A 20,173-nucleotide genomic window follows, 5' to 3' on the forward strand; every position below is an offset into this window, starting at 1 on the left:
TTCTTTATTAACCAAACCAATGACTTATGCATATAAACTTTCAAGTAATAAATATAAAAACAGGTCAATAATTTCTTTCACAATTTAAATTACAACATGGTTGATGCAGGGATTTAAGAACTATTTGCTTACTAGTTTTTCTGAGGACAGCCTCAGGGATTTTTTGTATGTAGGCGTACTGCTTTGACAAGGGGAATCTCGACATTTACAACCTGGCTTTGGGCGGTCCTTGATGGCGCTGAAGTCATCGTCACTAGAAGTTAACTCTTCTTTAGGCCTGTTCCATAAATAATGAAGTATTAAAATGTAAGCAAATGACAACATTCAACGTGCTAATGTTGTCATACCCAGGTTTTCCTATACAATTGATTAGAATATTCATAGCGACATATAGTACAAGTTAATATGTGCACCACAAATTATAGATTGTATGCTGAAAATAAATACATCTGTTGACATAATCCTATATGATATTAAGATACAAAACATCAGTTAAAAAAATAGAAATAGGAAGACTAAATTTTATAAATTTTGTATCTGAAGGAAAACTACAGCGAATTGTTGAAGGGTGTAAATTTGTCACGAGAGTTCTGATTTACAAAAAAAAATTCACGATGGCTTGTCTAGGTATTTAGTGGTTAAACAAGGTTCTCAAGCCTGTTCCCCTATTCAGTTAGTCTATTAAGAACTCCATTTACCAGCCTTTGATCCATATCCTTAAGACCTTACCTAACAAAAAATTATCAATCCTCATCTTCAAAATTTCAATAATCCAACATCCACAGCCTTTTGGGGGAGCAGGTTCCAGATTTTACTCATAAATTGCCTTGGTGTAATTTGAAGTTTAAGCCCTCTTTTTCTGGACTTCCCCATCAGAGGAATTAGTTTCTATCTACCCAATTAAATCCTTTTCTCATTTTACCACCTTGATCAATTCAAATGTCTGAACTCAGAATAAAACTAAGAATCTGTAACCTCTATTTATAAATTAAACTCTAAGCTCTGGCATTATTCTGCGATCCCATTCACACAATTTAGCGTGCATTCTAGCTTGTCATCTGCAAGCTTACATACACAACTTCCAATTCCCTCACACAAATCATGAATAACCATGGTGAAAAGCTGAGGCTCTAATACAGATCCCTGGTCCATTCAGCCATTCCATAATGAGGATTTCACAATCAAAATACTGCTGTAAGTCATTTCCAACATGTCTTATAGTTTTGCCATTGTGAGATTTGAACTCTTGATCTTGGGGTTACAAACCCAGTACCATAACCACTTGGCTATTTAGGCCAAGCTCCAACATGTCTTATATTGCACTTTGAACTGACGGTTCAAAATCATTGACCCTTAATCTGTTACCATGAAATCCAGGTGCAGTTTTGGGGTGCAATTTATCTGGTCATCCTGCACAATTGGTCTACAATAATTGGCTCACCTCCTGACTCTTCAAAGCCTCTCCAACACCTGCAACACTCACAACATCATCTGGATAGGTGCAGCTGCAATAATACTCAAATTCAAGAACATTCAAGAATATCATCTAAAACAGAGCACCTGCATGATGCACCTGCCATAGTAGTCAACATCCATATCACTTTTACCACAGACTCTCATTGTGGCCGCAATTTGTTTCACATACAGTTAACAAGTGTTAATAGTTCAAAACAGCCTTAACTTTTGTAAAGGTTGTAAAAAGAAAAGTTGATGCTTGAATATTACCTGCAACCTTCAAGTAAGCTAGCTTGTTTAGTTTCATTTTCATTCTGATCTTCACCTTTTTTGATACTGGATTCTGGCTAAAAAATAAAGACACTGCATCAAAGCCCTGCACATGCTCAAAGCAAAGCTGTCCTATAGCAAAACCATTACAAAGCTCATACCAGCTGAATTTTAATCTGTACCTTAAATGCATCGAAAAAAATCCAACCAAAACATGTATTGCATTTTTATAGAAAAGATCTTTTTGTTATGCATCTCGTTTCTTATATTATGTTTACAACTGTAGTGATCAGGTTCATTCTCAAATGAACTCCAATCTAGTCGTTATTCGTTGCCCATAGGGTGTGTGCTGCCTCAGAATCAATGAAGGTTATGTATAAATATTGTGTGACTACAGACAGATTCCCATAGAGTGCTACCACCTCAATCATCAACCATGCTATTTTTGTCTGTTTGTTCTTGCTTCATAACTATATTAAAAGTGACAAAACAAAGAATCAGAAAATAAAGCATACCTCTTTTACTGCAGAGTTTTTTCTGCGCCAGGAGAACCACCACCCGCCAGTCTTTTTTGGCATCTTTTCCTTTACCAGCTTATCTATAGTAGCCTAAGATGAATAGGAACAGGGACTTATGGATCAAGTCACAAGGATATAGTTATGAATCCTCTAAATCATTAAGCCTCTACATTTCTTCTCCTCAAAAACATATTATCCTAATCTTATAATGCCTCAACACATAATACAGGTGTACATTTTAATTTGAAATGTGAAATCTACCACTATTTACTATTTATGGGCACAGTAGTATACAAGTTAGTGGAATTTTCTCAAAAAAATGTTTATTAAAAGAGCCAGATAAGCTGGCTTGAAAATTGCATCTCATGACACAAAAATACTCAATGGTTTATAAAATGACCAATCACAATACCAAACAGCACTGCTGGTTTCTCAGTTCATCTGGTTAGCGGCTTTAAAAATATTTGAAGACTAGCCCACTCCTAAAGCAGTAACCTGTGCTCGCCATAGATGTTACCTGATTTGTTCAGTGCTTCCAGCATTTTCTGTTTGTTTCTAAATTTTTACCATCTGCAGTTTCTTGTTTAAAACAGTGAGACAGGTTCACATAGGAAAGCAGTAAAGAAAGCTAACTCAGATAATTATGCTTACCTACTGTCTTATAATGGTATTAGGAGTTGCCCCTTTGCTAAGTAGGTACATGCATCATGAGATGCACTGATGAGCCATAAAGAACTGATCGAGTGTTTCACCGCTGAGTCAGAGAGCGGTATGCATCCCAGGATTGATCTCTGAATATGCTGAATAAGCATATCCATCTCAGCCAATGGATCAGTAAAGGCATAACAACTGTTCACAAGAATCAAAAAGCGGAGAGCAAAAGGAAAATCTGCAAAGGTTCCTGATCACTAACTAGTGGCCACTGTTGGCACTGCAGATATGAACACTAGGTGTGGGAAGAGACAACAGCACATGCCATAATCAAATCACCTGTCAATCCTCATCATCTAAACTCACCAATTAGTCACTTCAGAACGATGCTGAAGAGTTGTTGGCACAGAGAGAACTATATTTTAGTGTCGGTTGTTGTCTTCAGGAGTAGAGGGGCAAGAAATAATTATTTCACTTGGAAGGTAATTCTGAGGTATAAAATTGACTAATGATTATCGGAAAAGACATAAATCACCTTGTAAATTCTAACCCTTTTGCTGAACCAGAACAACTTGTCAACTGTATAATATCTACCTTGGGTAAGCTCTTCTGAAAAGCTTGAATGCAGAGAATCATGGGAGAAGCAACTGCCCAGTTGTAATATCTACGAAAAACAAAATGTCCAGAGTTTTTAATGCCATTATAAATAACTCTACCTTTAAAATATTAATTTAGTACTCTAACCTCCAATTTACAATAATGCAATGGCCTGTTTTACCAAGTTAAAAAATGTTACCTATGTTTCTTGCGAACAAGGGCGATTTTTTTTCTTTCTACTTCAAAATTAATTTTTAGTGTGAAACACTTAAAACCATTTGAAAATGTCCTATATAAAGTAAATCATTCTTTCCTGACAATAGCTTTCCCATTCCACGGAGAGCTAGGATTCTATATGCTGGTTCACCCACATCCTACAGTTGATGAGGATTTTTTATGACATTAATAATTCGCCATCTCATCAAGACTTGGAATTGGAAACATAGGTTTAGAGAGCATGTGCTAGAGGCAAAAAACCAACATAATCCAACAAGAAACTCAGTCTGCCATTTTGAATTATTGTACATTACTAAATAGCAGTTCTATGAATTCAAGATTTTTTTGTGGTGACAATTTTAAGATCAGAATTAGATGTCCAGCACCTTGAGTCTTTTGATTACTGTGTTCAGAATGTTGCATGTAGTGATGAGTGGTTAAGGGATTTCTGGCTTCTATTCTGTTACCCAGAATTAGTCCAAAATCCACATAAAGCTTTACAATTAAATAAAATAAGCTGAATAAATATTAAGAATCACAGTATACAATGGGAAATACAAAACAGGCAGTGAACAAATCAGGATGAAACAAAGAAAATTACAGTATTGAAAAACAGGCTTGCAAATAAACAGAGTAGCTGTACAATTACTAAAACAAAATCAAGAAATGCTGAAAAAATACAGCATGTCACTCAGCACTTAAAGAGCAAAGCAAGGTTTGGATATAATTCTGTTCTCAGCAGCTGACTGATACGCTGTGTAATGTCAGCATTTTTCTTTCAGATTTTCAGAAATTGCAGAGGTTTTATTTTTATTAAATCAATATTAAATCAAGATAAACAAAGTACTTTATATAATAAATTAGCAAATTGATTTTAACCAATTTTCACATATTACTGAGAATTCAACCGTTTTATGAAAACAGGAATTTACGCAGCTGCATAATAACATGCAGTATAACAGTGCACATTGTTACGAAGTTTATGAACTTACTTTTTATTTATTCCAATAACCAAATTTGGATCATCAATAATTCCAGGATTTTCAACCAGGTCCTGGTATGTGACCATGTGCTGCACAAATTTCCCTGTGGCACAATTAATAAACAACCATTGGAAGAGTTTCAGCTGAGAATAACTATCATGCATGCAAAGAATTTGACATTGACATCTTAAATTCTTAACAAAAAAAAACAAACTAAATGGTCATTCAGAACTTCATGAACTGATCAGCAAATATACAAACATGCAATAAAGTCACTTAATGTAGCTTCACCAAAGGAAAAGAAATTATTCTGATTCATTGTTTTGGTGATGCTTGTTCATTTATTGTTGCTCTCCAGTCGGTGAACATATTGGTAGCAAAACAGTGCATTCTCATGTTCGAATTTAAATTGCATTTAGATGATTAGAGATACTCTGTAGGAACAGATATAGCTCCACCTCAGGATGGTGTGGCTTGGCGGGGAACTTGAAAGGGTGGTGTTGCCATGCATCTGCTGTCCCTGTCCTCCAGACAATAGAAGTCACTGCTTTGGAAGGTGCTAATTCAAGGTTGGGAAGGTGCTATCAAAGGAGAGTTGTTGCAGTGCATCTTATAGATGGTATACACTACTGACACTACTCGCCCATGGTGGAGGGAGTGAATGTTTAAAGCAGTGGATGGGGTGCCTATCAATGAGCTCCTTTTTCCTGAGTGTTGTTGGAGCTGCTGACAACCAGGCAGATTGAGTTTTCCCTCTTTTTCCTCCACTAACTTCAATTTTACACGGGCTGCTTGATGCCCTCAAAGTCAAATGCTGCCTGGGCGTCTAACACAGTCACTCTCACCTCATGTCTTGAATCAGGTCTTTTGTCCATGTTTGGACCAAGGCTGTAATGAGGTCTAGAGCCTAGTGGCCCTGGCAGAACCCAAGTGGAGCATCATTGAGCAGATTATTGCTGTGTAAGTGCTGCTTTTGCAACACCTTCTATTAATTTACTGATGATCAAGAGTAGGCCGACGGGCTGGCTGTTTTCAGTGAACAGGGAATACCTCAGCAATTTTCCACGTTGCCAGGTGGATGCCAGCGCTGTAACTGTAGTTTGGCTCAGGGCACAGCTAGTTCTGGAACACAAGTCTTCAGTACTATTACTGTGTGCTGCCAGGGCCCACAGCCTTTGCTGTATCCATTGCCTTCAGTCGCTTCTTGATATCTTGTGAAGTGAATCGAATTGGCTGAAGACTGGTGTTTGAGATGCTGGGGACCTCAGGAGGAAAACAAAATGGATCATCCACTTGGTACTTCTGGCTGATGAAGGTTGAAAATCCTTCAGCTTTGTCTTTTGCACTGACGTGGTAGGCTCCCCCATCATTGAGAATGGGGATATTTGTTGAGCCTCCTCCTCTAATTAATGTAGTTGTTTAAATGTAATCCGCCATTCATGACTAGATGTGGTAGGGCTGCATAGCTTTGATTTAATCTGTTGGTTGTGAGATTTTTTTTTGAAAAATATACTTTATTCATAAAATATCTGGAAGAACATTACAAAACATTTCAAAATCGCCATCACAAAAAGTACAATCAGATTCAACTTTTACACATGGATCACAAGGTGCATCAATACAATCAATGAATATTACAATCATTTCAGACAATCAGACGATGGTATTGGAGTTATCAACATACATCATGTTACACTCTGAGGTACTTCAATACAATTATAATACAACTAATATTCAATGCATACATTCATTGTAAGCTGTACAGCCCAAGGGGCTCTAAACAGTTCCCAGCCCCTCAGTGCACTATGGCAGAAAGGCCTTCGACAGCGACCTTTCCCCATTGCGCCTTTGTGGCGGCTGTCCCAAGCTTTAGTGCATCCCTCAGCACGTAGTCCTGGACTTTGGAACGTGCCAGTCTGCAACACTCGGTTGGGAGAACTCTTTGCACTGGAAGACCAACAAGTTCCGGCAGACCAAAGAGCGTCTTTCACCGAGTTAACGATCCTCCAGCTGTAGTTGATGTTTGTCTCGGTGCGTCCCCCTGGGAACAGCCCGTAGAGCACAGAGACCTGTGTCACAGAACTGCTCAGGATGAACCTCAACAGAAACCACTGCATCTCTCTCCAGACCTTCTTTGCAAAGGCACAATCCACAACGAGGTGAACAATGGGTCTCATCCCCATCACATCCACCTCAAAGGCAATGTTCTAAGGGGGTGAGACTCCTGCCGTGTTGGAAGCATCTGACAGGGAGGGCCTTTCTCACCACCAGCCAAGCTACATCTTGATGCTTGTTGGAAAGTTCTGGAGATGAGGCATTCTGCCAAATGACTTTGACAGTCTGCTCAGGGAACCATCCCACAGAATCCACCCTCTCCTTTTCTCACAGGGCCTCCAGGACGTTACGTGCCGACCACTGCCTAACGGACTTGTGGTCAAAGGTGTTTCTCTGCATAAATTTTTCCACGACGGACAGGTGGTATGGCACGGTCCAACTACTTGGAGCGTTCCACGGCAGTTGGCCAGACCCATCCTTCGCAACACCGGGGACAGGTATTGTTGGTTGTGATTGTTTAGTTCTGCCTACTGCAGGCTGTTTCTGCTCTTTAGCATGCTTGTAGCTTTACTTGTTTGGCACTTCATTTTTAGATATGCCTGGTACTGCTTCTGGTATTGTCTCCTACAATTTTCATTGAACCAGACTGATCCCTTGGCTTGATGGTCATGATAGAGTGAGTGATATGGCAGACCATAAGATTACAGGTTGTGGTTGAATACAATTCTGCTGCTAATGGCCCACAGTGCACCATGGATGACCACTTTTGAGCTGCTAGATCTGTTCTGCTTCTAGCCCAATTAGTACAGTGGTAATGTCATCAGTGAACCAGGTGAGTTTCTTTTTAGGAGAATCAGGTAGTTTCATTATCACCATTACTGAAACTAGCTTTTAATTCCAGAATTAGTTTGTAGACTAACACAAACATGAGTATGCATACTGCAATTAATTTTTTTTAATGCAGCAATTAATATTGTGTTGAATTTATCAAGGTCAACACTGTTCATGGCAAAATCAGCAATCTCTTGGCCCAATCTTTACATTTTGTCCCCTGCAAATGATAATGATAAAAGTGGACCAAATCACAAGTACTAGTGAATCATTTGCGTATATACAGCTTTTTGTTCTATATCAGTTAATAAAGGAGAAAACTTTCAAATATGGCAGTTGAGGAATTTTGTACAAATTGCAAATGAAGAGAGCATTGCACCAATGCAAAACACATTTGCATCTGTATTTAAAAGGTATTTAAATATAACAAATCAAAAAAGTCACTTATTAGTACAGAACTTGAGTGTTCCTGAAAAAAGAGACATGCTGTTGAATTTATTAGGACGGGCCTCAAGAATGCCAAATTTCAAAGCGAACAACAATTTATACTGCATGAGAAAAAGGATGCTGAATGGTTGGTTAGTCGACTCTGCCTGGTGCATTCTCCATGGCAACATCTCAACCAGAGCTGACCTGCCAACCAATCAACACCACTTTCTTCAAGCAGTATAAATGATTGTTCCCTTTGAAATTTGGCATTCTTGCAACTGCCCTGATGAGTGCAAGATGAAAAGCTTCGACAACATATCTCTTTTTTTCCAGCAATAAAGCAAAAAATTGAAACAACAGTGCACCAAGTCTGTAAGAGTTTTAACAATATGTTAGCTAAATGCAACACAATGAATATATAAGTACCAACTTGCAGAAGACAGCAAAAACATTCTTAAAAGAAAAATGGACAAAATAATATTTTGAGTGATCAAAAGCCAGGCAGAATTGTTACCATATCCAGCACAATTCAAAATATTAGAATTCTCCAAATTAGCAATCTTTAACCTTTGTACTCCAGTTCACTTTACCTTGGGAAATCTCATTGTTATCACTGAGACCACCACACAGGGAGAGATTTACATCTGGTAGTTCGCCTGCTGAATCAGACAAATACTCTGTGCCACTATCTGCACCTGCACTTCCTACTGATTGCGGAGATTGAGACTCTGAATGTGTACCAGGTTCATTCAACTGCTTAGAACCAGAGTCCTGTTCACTGAAAAGGAAGCAGAAAGTTAAGTCCGGCAGCAGACAAAATAATTAAAAACAAAAAGTAGTATTAATGAAATGACAAATTACACAATCAGCAAATTAAATTACAAAGCACTCATGGTAATACTTGAAATATGGCGGTTTAATTTTATACATTCTACATTGGTGACATCAACATCATCAAAAACCTAAAGATGAGAGCCACCATGTTATAAATGGAGTGCAATATTGCTATGCACTCATTGCACATCCTATGATTACCCTTCAAAGTAAACCAAAGCAGCCAACAGCAGACTGCATCTAGACAACCCACATCCCAGTCGCAGTAGTACTAGATTACTTTGCATTGGTTTTTTGCATTTAATTATTCAAATTAGTGTTGCAAAGTGCTCAGTAATAGAGAACCTTGAACTATCAAGTTGATGTTATCCATCTCCAAGAAATATATGTAGACTCACTTCTTCGCCAGTCAGCTACAATAAGAGACTATGACATTGTTAATTAAAATCTTCATGGAAAACAAAGAAAAGCTATTTATGTTATTTGTGTTCTGATTAACGTGGAGACCATAAAGATTATTTTGTTTCACTGAAATGTTGTAAAAGTCAGGCAATTTGAAGTTCTAATGTTTCTAAACCTCTTGATGAAGCCTAGAATGCCCACCTTTAGCAAAACTTCAAAATTCATCCATTTATGCTGGGAACTTCAACAGCTATCACACATTCGGTAGTTGCAGAGGATCTGACAGAAGTGGAATGGACTAATGCTCTGGAGACAGAAGTTCAAATCCCACTACTGCAGCTGGGGGCATTTAAATTCAATTAATTAAATAAAATATATGGAATAAAACAATGACCTTGAACTGACTGGATTATCCAAAAAGCCCATTTACATCATGAAGAGGATTCATATTGGACTCAGAATGTTAACTCTGTTTCTGTCTTCAAAGATGGCACCAGACTTGCTGAGTTTTTCCAGTGCTTTATTTTTATTTTTGGTTCAAAATGTCCTTTAGGAGAGGAAAGCTGCCATCCTTACCTAGTAATTAGAGTGGTTGACTATTTAAACTGCCGTCTGCAATGCCCTAGTAAGCCATGCAGCTGTATCAAACTGCTACAGAAAAGTTGAGAATGAATAAACTTGGAGAGACCAACTGGCATCAACCTAAGCACTGGACAAGACAATGGCAAACCCAGCGCAGTCAATCTTGCAAATTCCTCCTCACTAACATCTGGGACTTGTGCCAAAATTGGGAGAGCTGTCTCGCAGATATCTTGAGCAACAGCCAGACATAGTCATAATCACAATAAATATCCCAGACCACTAAGTCAGGAGTAATTGGTGATGGGAGTCCTCAACATTGACTGCAGACCCTATGAAGTCTCAAGGCATCAGGTCAAACATGGACAAAGATACCTCTTGCTGTTTACCACCTACCACACTCCACAGCTGATGAATCAATGAAACTCCATTTTGAACACCTGTTGGAAGCAGCACTAAGTGTAGCAAGGTCACAGAGTGTAGACTGGCCCTCAGGCAGATGGGAAAACTGACAAGAGGAAAAAACCTACTCTACGTCATCCTCACAATCTACCCGTTGCTGATGCTCCAGTCCATGACGGTATTGGTAGGAGTGACCACCGCACAGTCATTGTGGAAACAAAGTCCCACCTTCACACTGAGGATGCTATCCACAATGTTTTGCTTCACTACCACCATGCTAAATGGAACAGATTCAGAACAGATCTAGCAACTCAAAACTGGGCAACCATTAAGCACCTATGGGCCATCAACAACAGAATTGTATTTCATCACAATCTGCAACATCATAGCTCAGCATATCCCTCATTCTACCATCACTATCTAGTCAGGTTCCAAATGTGGTTCAATGAGTAGTTTAAGAGAGCATGCCAGAAGCAGCACCAGGAACACCTAAAAACGAGTTCCCCCAAACCGATGAAGCTACAACACAGGACCATGTGCAAACAAGGGAATGCTGTAGGCAGAACTAAGCAATTCCACAACTAACAGATCAGATCAAAGCTCAGCACTGCTGCTACTTCCAGTCATGAATGGTGGGGAGCAAGTAAACAAATGGAAGAAGGCTCAATGAACACGCCCGTTCTCAATGATGGCGGAGCCCAGCAGGTCAGTGTAATAGATAAGGCTGAAACATTTGCAATCATTAGTCAGTGGTGAGGAGTGGATGATCTGTCTTGGCCTTCTCCTGAGATCCCTATCAGCACAGATGCCATTCTTCAGCTGCTTCGATTCATTTCATGTGATATCAAGAAACAGCTGAGTGAATACAGCAAAGGCTATACGGCCCAGACAACATCCTGACCGTAACATGGAAGATCTGCGTCCTAGAACTAGCTGCGCCCCTGGCTAACCTGTTCCAGTACAGCTACAACACTGCTATCTATGCAACTAGGTAGAAAATTGCCCAGATATGTCCTATCCACAATAAGCAGGACAAATCCAATCTAGCCAATTACCACCCCATCAGTCTAGTCTCAGTCAAAACAAAGTAATGGAAGATATCATTGATAGTACTATTAAGTAGCACTTACTCAGCAATAGCCTGCTCAGTCTGGGTTCCACCAGGACTATTCGGCTCCAGATCTCATTACAACCTTAGTCTAAATATGGACCAAAGAGCTGAAATCCAGAGGTGAGGTAATAGTGACTTGCTCTTGACATCAAGTCATCATTCGACTAAGAGTGGCATCAAGGAGCCCTAGTAAAATTCAAGTCAATGGGAATAAGAGGGGAAACGCTTCACTGGCCTAGATGGCGCAGCTCCAACAACACATTAAGAAGCTTGACAGCATCCAAGGAAAAGTAGTGCACTTGATTGGCACCCAACCACCACCTTAAGTATTCACCCCCTCTACCACAGGCTGTAGCATGATCTACAAGATGCATTGCAGCAACCCATCAAATTCCAAACCTGCAATCTCTATCACCCAGACATACAAGGGCAGCAGGCACATGGGAACACAACCATCTCCAAGTTCCCAACCAAATAATATACCATCCTGACTTGGAAACATATTGCCATTTATTTACTGTTGGCAAGTCAAAATCTTGGAACTCATTCCCTATTAGCACTATGGGTGTATCTACATCACATGAACTACAGTGGTTCACCACCACCTTCTCAAAGGACGGGTGATACATGCTAGCATTGCAGTGATACATATATCCCATGAATGGTGGGAAAAATAAATTCCTACTCTGATTGGTGTGATGACCTTATGTTAAATAACATCCCAAATTAAGGTGGAATTTGACTGGCAAAAATACATAAAAGCTGACTGACGTATACATGTGCATGCCCCATAATCCTCTGTTAAAAAAAATGCTTACAAAGCAATGTTCAAAGCAGCCATTAAATTCATTCCACATGGCTGTTAAACTCCTGAACCAGCATGAAAAATCTAGTGACTCAAATAGCAAATCATCAATGCCTTTAAGGTTGCAAAGAAAGTGCATCAGATATGAACATGACAAAGTTTAGCAGAAAAGCACCATCTCTCAAAAGGGAGCAGGGGCAGCAGAGAGGCCACTTATAAATTAGTGTAAAATGTGCTAAGCAGTATCACCACACACCTGAATGACATGATAAATGTCAAAAGAGACAAGATGTTTGAAGAATCACTAAAGCAGAAGTGACATGATGCAGAGTGGTCTTAGCTCAGTGAGAAAGACGTTTTCAAATCACTCTCCACAGAGAAAATGGAGAGAGCAGGAAAAGCTTGCAGCCTTGACAAGATTTCACTAGAAATGCTACCGCATCTTAGAAAGAACGAACAAAAAAATGGCTGAAAATCTTTATACCCTGGTGCTGCTTCTGGCATGTTCTCCTACACTTCTCATTGAGCAAGGGTGCCAAATATATAAGACCCAATAACTAAGTGAGCTTTGCTAAAACAGCAAGATTACTTAGGGCATATGCAACTTCCAACTGCAGATTCAATAACTTCTTCCATTCTTTATTTCTCTCTTTGCTTCATTCATACAAACTGTCTCAATCAGTGATGCTTGCTATATTAGTGTCATTTTTAAGTTCTCTACTTTTGCACCTATTAGTTATTCAAAATTGGGTATACGATTCAAGGGAGTCAAAGGAGATAGGAAGGAAAGTGGAGTTGAGGACACGATCAAATCGGCCTTGATCTTACTGATTGGCAGCGCAAGCTCGAGGGGCTGTATGGCCTACTCCAGCTCCTAATTCATATGGTCGTAAAAAAAATTAAACTGTCTAAGCAGGTGGCAGTTTAGGAAACCAAGGGATCATCACCTGCTTGGTCAACTTAATTTTCAGTACACTGTTCATACAAGGGTATGCAGCAAAATGAATTTGTCCAAAAACACATAGGTTTTAGTCTTTGAAAAATCTAATCCAATCATGAATAGTTTAGTAATGCTATAAATTATAGGGCACCCCTTTTCAGTTTCTTCCAACTATCCGGGAAGCTCCTGACTGCCACAGCTCCCAACTCTTCAGGTTTCATACTTTACATTTTTCCCATTTATGCTTGAATCTGTTACCCTCCCACATTTTGTCTCCTCTTCAATCTCTTCTCTCTTTAACCTGCTTTCATCTACTTCCTCTTACAAGCACCAGTAAGAAATTGAGGCCTGATGTTTATTACAATGTGCCGGGCCTCTCAGCTCATCCTATTGTTCTGCCAATCATGTTACACATTATAACAGTACTCTTGTTTAGTCAAAAAGAACTACACAAGCAAATTTTACTTTCAAAAAATATCTTCTATCCCCACAACAGAAAACATACGGAGTCAGGTCAGTCAAATAAATATTGAACAAAATTTTTCCTATGTAGAGCAGACTTTATGGTTAGAAGTAACAGAGAAAATGAAGACACTGCTATTATTAGTCTGCTGAATCCTTTCACCATTTTCCTTTTCTCTATTTCGATCACAGTACCTCTTTGGGAAATACAGAGCCGCAATATTAGGATCCAACTTTTGTAGGTCATCCAAATAAATATCACAAGGGCCCAGATGTTGGTTTCTTTTAGGTCCACCTATCCCAGAGCACAAAAAAATGTAATATTAGCATTCACCTATATTAGTTGCCATTTTAAAAAATATAAACACACAAGATAGGAACCTAAATGCGATTTTTGCAATCCATCTTAGTATCTACCATGTATTTGCTTGAAGAAGTTATACGTGCCAGTTTAGAATAAAGGTTTTAATACTGAACTTGCATATTCACTAAAGTTTGAAATACAACAGCTGCCTATTTATCTGCTTGTATATACATAAATAAACTTTCTAGTTTAAATCATTATCAGCAGATGAATAAATCACACCAATTCAAAACATTATTTTGCCCAACATCCCATTTTTATCATACTGAAAAGGATCTACTATATGCAAAGAGCTACTTTATTTGAATGCAGTCAACATAGTGTTTCAAGTGATAGCATTTTTAATTCCAACCAAGAATTCGGAACAGTTTGAGTGCAAATTCGCTGAACTGCTCCAGCATTTTGCTCTCCGTTAGGATCCTGGGAGCACCATACCCCATTACTTCATTTGTTTGTAGTTGACAGGGTCTCAGCTGAAGCCACTGTCTCAACTGTTGGCATGTTACCCAAGACTCAATCTGTGTCTGCTACCAATTTCCAAAAATGGAAGTTGCAAATATAGTTAAACATGCAGAGTTCAAGAAAGAAAATGATAAGTGAACAAACAAGAATCAAAAAAAATGATGGAAATCAGATCTGCCAGCTGCAGCCTCCCATCCACATTTTTTGATTGGGACAAGGAAAGTAAGTGTCAGTAAGCCTGACAGAGTCAGGCTTTCTGAAGCATTTTGTAGTGATATATCTGAGGGTGGGACTGATGAGGTAAGACGGCAAAGATAGAGAACGGGGTCAACAGAAAGGCGGAGGCATATTGGTCAAAGCGATTGTACAAGTGTATCCAATATCCACCCTCAGTTTCGGGCTGCTCGTTGACAAGAGAAGGAATGCACAAGACAAAGTGAGGAATATGCCCTGAAAAGGTCAATGTATATACTAAGAAAACAGCTTGCAGACATTCATGCTTCTCATTAAAATAAACCAGGGTCATAATCTATGTAATATTACTACACTGTTTGTTAACAATAATATTCTGTTTTTTCCCCACAACTTCTTACTCTGCAACAGCTTAACTTGAAAATCTTTTTTGAATGTACAATCATAAGTTCGGTCAGTACAAGCTCAAAATTAAAATGAGTGAACATAACCTACTGTATTGAGCTACAGTGCAGTTTGTTATGAATATTAGTTCATGGTTTATATTAATATCTTAGAGGTTATGTTTAGTACTGGGAAGATTGTTGTTGTGAAGGCAAAGTAACTAAAATGCTGGGGTTTAGATATTGCCAGACCACCAGTTCAGAAGATTACCTATGCTTGCTTAAGAGAGTCAGAACAGAAGAGATGGAGCCATAAAACAGCATGTGAGCTTACCTAGCTGGAGAACTGGAGACTTACGGTCTACACTGCATGCAAAGACATGCAGTCCAGAAAGACGTTTATTTTGGGAATTAAGAGCTAAATTAGTTTAAAAGTATGCAGTGAACCCTGAATGGCTTTAGAGATAGGTAGAGCTCAAGAAAGTTCTCTGGTTTCAATTTGTGATTGCTGGGAGAAGGGGGGTCGGTTGCAGTTTGGAGCTCATATGGTTTGCAGATCACAGAGAAGCCCTGGGAGCCATTCTATGCAGTTAGAGCTCAGGAGAAATCCTGGGGAGCCAAGAAAATGGCAGAAGGTCGCTGGTTCCATGCCAAAAAGGGTTAGAGATCAAAAGAAGCCCTGGGTACTATTTATAGCTCTATGTAACCAGGAGACTGGAGTTCAGAGAAACCCAGGGCATTGCCAGCTTAGAGATCCTAGCAGTCTGCAAAAGAGTTGGAACTTTGCCGGAATCCGAGGCAGGAGAGCAGCTTTGTGAATCCCAATCACTGCAGTCTCAAGAGTAGAGACTGAACCATCAGGTAGTGAAAAGTAATTGAGACAGACCGAGTCGAAGGGGCTTTTGAGGGAATTCAGAGGCTAGAAATTTTAAAAGTGTTGAAATCCTTTGTGAGAGAGACAGAGTTTTAACAAGATTGCGTTGACTCACAGTGGTCACTGATACCTCGGAGAGTTGCTCAGGAATTTGAGGGATCTATTTTGGCTGCATCTGTCATTTAATGTACAGTATTGTGTGGTCGACCACAGTTTGCCTGTTAATTCATATTTACCTCATGTTAATTCTGAATGTTAGAGTATAAGATAGATATTGTAGATTGTCTTACTTTTCTGACTTTGTATAGTAAAGTTTATTTTAGTTGTTATTACTGTGGAATTTTGTGGCTTTATTCTCGTAGTTGGTAACTGGGATTTCGAACTTGGTCTACTTTAAACAAAAAGTTACTGACTGCCAACCAGGTCGTAACAAGTTTAACCCAATACTTACATAAAACTGAGACAAGGTGTTAATGTATGAGCAAAATGTACCTCTAATTATAACGACAAATACTTGTATTCTTAAAATGTACATTTCAATATGTCTACTGAGAAAGGAATTTACCACCACCTACAAGTTGCCCTCCAAACAACACACCATCCTGGCTTGAAATTATATAGCTGCTCCTTCACAGTTACGGGTCAAAATCCTGAAACTTCCTTCCTAACAATACGGTGGGTGTACCCACACCAAATGGACTGCAGTGGTTCAAAAAAGGCAAAACCATCAACACATTCAAGGGCAATTATGGATGGCAAAAATGCTGAGCCAGCAATGTCCACTTCCCATGAAAGAAACAAATCTCTAGGTGGGTCCAGATGGGGCAGGTAAGAGGCTGTAAATCAAGGAATTATGGTCAGGTTCAAAACAAAAACAGAATTACCTGGAAAAACTCAGCAGGTCTGGCAGCATCGACGGAGAAGAACAAAGTTGACGTTTCGAGTCCTCATGACCCTTCAACAGAACTAAGTAAAAGTAGGAGAGGGGTGAAATATAAGCTGGTTTAAGGTGGAGGGGTGGGGGTGGTTGTAGGGACAAGCAAGCAGTGATAGGAGCAGATAATCAAAAGATGTCACAGACAAAAGAACAAAGAGGTGTTGAAGGTGGTGATATTATCTAAAAGAATGTGCTAATTAAGAATGGATGGCAGGACACGCAAGGTACAGCTCTAGTGGGGGTGGGGTGAAATAAGACTAAAAGGGCATAAAAGGTATAGATTTAAAAATAATGGAAATAGGTGAGAAAAGAAAAATCTATATAAATTATTGGAAAAAACAAAAGGGAGGGGGAAGAAACAAAGGGAGTGGGGATGGAGGAGGGAGTTCAAGATCTAAAGTTGTTGAATTCAATATTCAGTCGGAAGGCTGTAAAGTGCCTAGTCGGAAGATGAGGTGCTGTTCCTCCAGTTTGCGTTGAGCTTCACTGGAACAATGCAGCAAGCCAAGGACAGACATGTGGGCAAGAGAGCAGGGTGGAGTGTTAAAATGGCAAGCGACAGGGAGGTCTGGGTCATTCTTGCGGATAGACCGAAGGTGTTCTGCAAAGCGGTTGCCCAGTGTGCGTTTGGTCTTTCCAATGTAGAGGAGACCGCATTGGGAGCAACGAATGCAGTAGACTAAGTTGGGGGAAATGCAAGTGAAATTATGGTCATGTTATCTAGTTGCACTTGTTCGATACAAAATAACACATAATACAAGAATACTTAAAAATAGAGGAAAGAAAATTAAGACATAAATCAACTTACAAATCTGCAGCACTCCTCACATTTAGAATGATGTCTCAGGATGAACGAGTGGACTTTGAGCAGGAAGAAGAAAAGGGGGCTGAACGACTGTCCGAGAGATAGGTCTTAGAATGCTTTTGAAGACATGAAGAGGAGTAACAAAGTGCAGGTGCTGATGATAGGGGCTTCCACATGGCAAGTGCATAATGGCTGAAAGATTAGCTATTTAGTGGTGGACAGCAGACAGCAAATCATAAAATATGAAGTTGCTACTGAGTAACGACACAAGAGGAAAGACCAAATAAAAGTTTTTTGAATTTATGGCTGCATAGAGGACTCTCAAAAAGATTTTTAAAGGCTTTTAACAGTGAAATATCCCAAGGTGCTTCACATATGGGCATCAGATCATACTAGAAGTGGGAGGAGTAGCTGACCCTAACCACATTCCTTATAGTGACAAATGCAAATGGTATATGTAGTAATCTAACACTAACATTCCATATCAGTATCTGAGCATCATTTTTATTCTGCTTTATAGTAATGCAAAAATGGCAGCTTAAGTACATCAGCTTTACAGCCAGAGTCTCTCTTGTGAGTTCTTTATTTCTACATATTATGTAGAGATTCCACATAAACCACTATATTAAAAATACCCTCTTCAAGATAATCTGCCTAACATCATGATTTGTAAATAGCAACATCAAAAGGTTAGCAACCAAGCAATCACTGCAATCATGCCCCAGGCCCACAAACTACCGATGAACAGCACCACAGGAGATCCATTGTCTGGTGAAGAAAATTACCATTTTATATGTGATAGAATAAACAATGATTGGGAGCAGAGGGAGATTTAGAATGACAAACTCAAATCTGGCATGAAAGTTGAACCATTCAGAGTCTTCTAAATTTTGATTCTGTCCAACATATTTGACCACATTTCTAAATATGATTTTCAATGCAATATGCATTTTCCATTTTTTCTTTTGGAGTTTAGTCATTGCAATTTTGAATCTTATTTTACTGATAGATACCACATAACCTTTTGTGCAATTTTAAAATATGATAGGAGGAAGAGATAAGGCCACAGTCCTCCCTATATGAATCCATGTAATTGCAGCTGCTTCCTTCTAATTAGCTGAGATCAGTAAATTATTGTAACTTTCAATGTCCAGGTTTAGCGACTGGTTTGCATTCTCTTTTCTTTATAAGATTATTCTGCATCTGTAACTCCTTATTTGACAGATATACATGAAATTCCAACAGCCTGACAATTAACAGCTAATTAACTGCTCCCTGAAGTGCTGCACCTAGTAGCACTATGAAATTAAAGTTTGTATTAAACTCAGTCATTTTTTCCCCAAATCGCCACACTCTATAGCTTTACACAGTAGTTTGTATGCAAGAGGATTTATGGCAGTTAAGCGTGAAATCACAAAACTGAATAGTTTGAACAATTATAAAACAGCCGTGAAAAACTCCCAGTTTTTCCATCCATCCCTTGCCTATTTCTGGCCCCCTCTCAACGGTGCCAGCTTTGGATGGGCATAAAAAATTTTTGTAGTATAAAAGCCAGCAGCCTCAGGTGACCTGATCAGTCATCATGCATCAGTCTGAACAGTGAGAATTGCAGGCTATTTGATTGTTGAGTGCTTTATACATTTGCCTAATTCTATTCTCACCCAACATCCAGATATTTTCCATCAAGGCTTGCTGGATAACGGTTAGAAGTAGAAATCCTCTTCCCAAGCCCAAACTGAAACCACCTCATTCAGCACAGACCAAAAATTAAACTTGGCGCCTTTGGTCACAAGGCCATCAAAGAAGTTTTTCTTAGCTCTCAATATACAGTCTTATCCCATTGTCATTTTTGTGTTCCAACTTTAACTTGTTCCTACTGGACAACTGCAAAGAGTTAATCAAAGTTACATTATAAAATCAGGTCAATCTTCCCATCTAGTTTATGTCCTTGTTTACTCTCACTTCAGCAAATGTGGCTAGGTTCTGTGATAAAGATTTTCATGCAAAAGGAGATTTTTTTTTAAAAAAAACAAGGCAGAAAATGCATATTTAGTCAAGAAAGCATTGTAGCAGTTCAGGCTCTTTCCTAACACTTCATGCTCATACCGAAAGGCAACTTCCAAGTGCACAGTGAGCCACTTCGAACCAAAACCTGCTCCCTTGCACATGCAATGTGTGGGTAATGCACAGGATTAATAATTACCTGTAAATCACGGTATCAATTAGAGAGATCGCTTGGAATGTCCAGTCCATGCTCCTTTTTTTCTCAAAAAAGGTAGAAGGTACCAAGCTGTCACACCAATGTGTACAAGCTAAAACTAACAGATTAATTTACATGTAGAATAACACACAGAAGCAGTGAGGCACAAGATACAGAATACATTACTTAGAATATATTACTTCACTGCAAGGGTAATTTAAAAGGTATTTACCCTTTCTAGAATGTACATCTTGTCCACCTTGATGAATAGGACAAAATATATGCAATAATGGTACGTCAGTTACAAAAATTTCAGTTTTTCCACAAGGTCAGATCTCCAGTGAAAATTAAGGACGTTAATCCTTAACAGTTCCAAAAACTTCCAAAAGTTCCAAAACTTCTACAGCACAATATGA

The 20,173-nt window shown here is 39.0% G+C and overlaps 1 protein-coding gene across 2 annotated transcripts in view; it reads right to left on the reverse strand.

Annotated features, from left to right (window-relative positions):
- The window catches only part of LOC121287052 (phosphatidate phosphatase LPIN2-like), a 92,359-nt gene that overhangs the window by 23,094 nt on the left and 49,092 nt on the right, over positions 1–20,173 (reverse strand). For both annotated transcript variants that reach the window (XM_041204511.1, XM_041204510.1), the window contains 7 exons: positions 13,736–13,835; positions 8,596–8,783; positions 4,700–4,793; positions 3,489–3,558; positions 2,241–2,333; positions 1,726–1,802; positions 133–277 (listed from right to left, as the gene is read on the reverse strand). In XM_041204511.1, the coding sequence (XP_041060445.1) occupies positions 133–277; positions 1,726–1,802; positions 2,241–2,333; positions 3,489–3,558; positions 4,700–4,793; positions 8,596–8,783; positions 13,736–13,835 (767 nt within the window). The remainder of the gene's footprint in view (positions 1–132; positions 278–1,725; positions 1,803–2,240; positions 2,334–3,488; positions 3,559–4,699; positions 4,794–8,595; positions 8,784–13,735; positions 13,836–20,173) is intronic.

The sequence above is a fragment of the Carcharodon carcharias genome, chromosome 14, assembly GCF_017639515.1.
Source record: "Carcharodon carcharias isolate sCarCar2 chromosome 14, sCarCar2.pri, whole genome shotgun sequence".
Taxonomy (NCBI): Eukaryota; Metazoa; Chordata; class Chondrichthyes; order Lamniformes; family Lamnidae; genus Carcharodon; species Carcharodon carcharias.